This window comes from Tupaia chinensis, unplaced genomic scaffold (assembly GCF_000334495.1).
Source record: "Tupaia chinensis unplaced genomic scaffold, TupChi_1.0 Scaffold144045_1, whole genome shotgun sequence".
NCBI classification, from domain to species: Eukaryota; Metazoa; Chordata; class Mammalia; order Scandentia; family Tupaiidae; genus Tupaia; species Tupaia belangeri.
Window position 1 is genome coordinate 584651 of NW_006203897.1, and position 3235 is coordinate 587885.

The window sequence follows — 3235 nt, forward strand, 5'->3', positions numbered from 1 at the left end:
GCTCTTCCCTTACGCGGTGCCCCCGCCGCACGCGCTGCACGGTCTTTCTCCTGGCGCCTGCCACGCGCGCAAGGCTGGACTGTTGTGCGTGTGCCCGCTCTGCGTCACCGCCTCGCAGCTGCACGGGCCCCCCGGGCCGCCCGCGCTGCCCCTGCTCAAAGCGTCCTTCCCGCCCTTCGGCTCGCAGTACTGCCACGCGCCCCTGGGTCGCCAGCACTCGGCCATGTCGCCCGGAGTCGCTCACGGCCCGGCCGCCGCTGCCGCCGCCGCGCTCTACCAGACCTCCTACCCGCTGCCAGACCCCAGGCAGTTCCACTGCATTTCCGTAGGTAAGCGGGGCTGGGGCAAGGGCGCAGAGGGACAGCGCAGAGGCGGTCCGAGGCCGGTTGGTGAGCCTGGGGTGGGGCACAAGGGACCCTGGGCGTGCTGGACTGGAGTATGGAGGTTGGTAAGGGTCGTGTTGGGCACTGAGGGGGGCACTCAGGGTGGTGTGAAGATCAATGGCCTGGATAGGACGCCGGGAGGGGGTCGGGAAGGAAAGAAGATCCAGGATCTGGAGGGGGCGTCCAACGGAAAGTAAAGACCGGGTCAGGGGTGTCAGGGCCGCCTGCCTCTGGAAGAATCGGGATCGCTCGCTACATCGAGCAGGTGCCCTCGGTCACGCCGCTGCGTGTTTGGGGAAAGGGGGTGGGCGAGAGACCAAGGTCCCGGGATTCGAGCGGCCGCCCTAGCAGGGTATTGGGCCCACAAGGGTTTGACCCTTCTCCCTCTGCACTGTCACTCTTCCAGACAACGGCTCGAACCAGCTGCCCAGCAGCAAGAGGATGCGCACGGCGTTCACCAGCACGCAGCTGCTGGAGCTGGAGCGCGAGTTCGCTTCCAACATGTACCTGTCTCGCCTGCGCCGCATCGAGATCGCGACCTACTTGAATCTGTCCGAAAAGCAGGTGAAGATCTGGTTCCAGAACCGCCGCGTGAAGCACAAGAAGGAGGGCAAGGGTAGCAGCCACCGCGGCGGCGGCGGGGGTGCCAGTGCCGGCGGGGGCGCCCCGCAAGGCTGCAAGTGCGCGTCGCTCTCCTCGGCCAAGTGCTCCGAGGATGACGACGAATTGCCCATGTCTCCGTCCTCGTCAGGGAAGGACGACCGGGATCTCACGGTCACTCCCTAGGCACGCGCCTCCTTAGGTCGCCCACCCCAGAGCCACCCCGCTCCTCAAAGACTGGTCCTGCGACACTGCGCTGGCCCCTAGGCACCCGCTGCCAAACGACTGCCTCGCGAGGATTTGGCACTGCTCTGGGGGCCCTTGGCAGGGCTGAGAACTTGGCTGAGACCTGGCCCTGGTATCCCTGCCCAAGGGCTCGCGAGTGTCCAAAGGGAACTCCAAGCCGTGAACCCTGCAAGCGCTCCAGCTCCTCCGTGTGGCCCCGCTGCCCGGCGTAGGCAACCCGGCCCGCGCGGCGCCCTGCTGGCCGCAGCCACTTCCTCGCCCGCCCTCTCTGGGCTTCCTCCACTCTCCGTTTTTGGTCAAACTCGTCCGCCCGTGCCCGTTCGCTTCTCGTCTCCTTTTTGCGTCTTTCTCTCCCCGTTTGCTCCTTTCCCGTGGTCGTTTCTCTCCGCCCTCCCGCCTGCGCACACTTAGGAACGTGGTTTCTCCCTTCCCCGGACTCGCCTCCTCCTCAGGGAGCCTCCTCCCTTATCAGCCTTGTCCGCAGTCCCCGCACCCCTCTCCCGGGAGAGAAATACCTTCCGGGGTGTCCCTGTCCAGGAAACGGATTCACTCTGTTTCTGACACGCTCTGCGTTCCTCTAAACTTAGGCCGCGGCTCTCGGTCTCTGCCACCCCCCTCGTCCCCTTCCCGGAGCGGCCCCGACCTAGCCTAGCTGTGTAATTGTACGGTCTCTAAATACCAGAAGATATTTATTTATTTATTTATGTACAAAATTTTAAATAAACTTTTTTTTTTCTTAGAAATGCCCGTGGCTCTAGGCCCCGAAGCTTCTGCTCTAGACTGGACGGGAGCCGACCTGGGTGGAGTCTCCCTCCTGGGGCTGGTTGGGAAGCGGGTGCATCCCCAGCGGGAGGCTCACCTGAGGCTGGGCCAGCCCTGCCCGGCGTTGGCAGCCCGCGGCGACCCCAGTTCTGGGCCGGCCGGTGCGCTCCGCGGGCGTGGGGCTCGGGGGCGCACGCGTGCCTTGGAGCGCAGAGAGCAGAGCGGGGAGCGGAGGACTGAGCTCTGCCGGGACCCGCCTAGTCTGGGGTCCTAACTCCTGAGGCGTTCCCCCCCAGCCTGGGATCTACCCCCACCCACTCCAGCTCTCGCGGTTTTGCAGTCCTGGCGGCCATCCCCAAGCGCAGAAGCCACTTTTCTGCGAGCGAGAGAAATTCATCCTTGGCCGAGGTCAGATTGATAAACCTTAGGGACAAATTCCCAGTCTGCGGGACGCGGCGGCCTCCTCTCGCAAAGGCCCCTTCGCTTTCCGTGGAGACCAACGCCTTTAGCGGAGTCTCTAGTAGCCCACGTTCCCAAGTAGAATTCGAGGACGCGGAGCGATGTCCCCCCAGGCAGTCCCGGCGAGATCTGAACCTCACGTCCCTGGATTCTCGCTGTGATCCCACAGCCCCCTCGGCGTAGAACCCACAGTGCCTTCCTTGGGGACATGTGCAGGAGTTCTAATGCGCTATGATGGGTAAAGGGGAGAAGGCAGCCCCTGAAGTTCTGCTAAGGCTGAGCACTCAGCCAGCCAAGGGGGAGCGTTCTGAGCTCAGGGAAGCAGACCCCAGAAACAGCGGTCTGGGTTCTCCGTGCCTTTTTCCGACTCCCACTGTGAGCGCAGGGGGGGGGGGTGTGGGTGGACCTGGACCTGCCCTACTCCTTTTCTTGTGAGAAATCCGCTCTTTCTGCCCAACACACCTTGGGGAGCGCCAGACTCCCTGCATCTGGGCAAAGTGAACTAACGCGTCCCTTTCTGCGGGAAAAACGCTCCAATTAGGGTCGTTCAACGTTTGTGGGGCTCATTTTTCAAATCTTCCACCTTGTCCTTCCAATCAAGCTGAGTTTGCGGTTGCTGGGGTTAAGGCTGGGGGTTCTCTTCAGTTCCCCTGGAACATGGGCTGGAGTGCTCTCGCTCCCCAGGAAGAAGCCGTTTCTAGTTCTCGCTGAAGCAAAGCGCCAGAGAGCAATGAAAATCGGGTTGGCCAGCCCCTCAGCACCCTCCCATCTCCTCAGTCTAAACC

General features: G+C 63.2%; 1 protein-coding gene across 1 annotated transcript in view; it reads left to right on the top strand.

The window, feature by feature from the left end:
- The window catches only part of GSX1 (GS homeobox 1), a 46592-nt gene extending 45406 nt beyond the window's left edge, over nt 1-1186 (top strand). Inside the window, exons 2-3 of the mRNA XM_006165830.2 lie at nt 3-329; nt 790-1186. Coding sequence (XP_006165892.2) covers nt 3-329; nt 790-1169 — 707 coding nt within the window. The 3' untranslated portion in view covers nt 1170-1186. The remainder of the gene's footprint in view (nt 1-2; nt 330-789) is intronic.
- The last annotated feature ends 2049 nt before the right edge of the window (nt 1187-3235 follow it).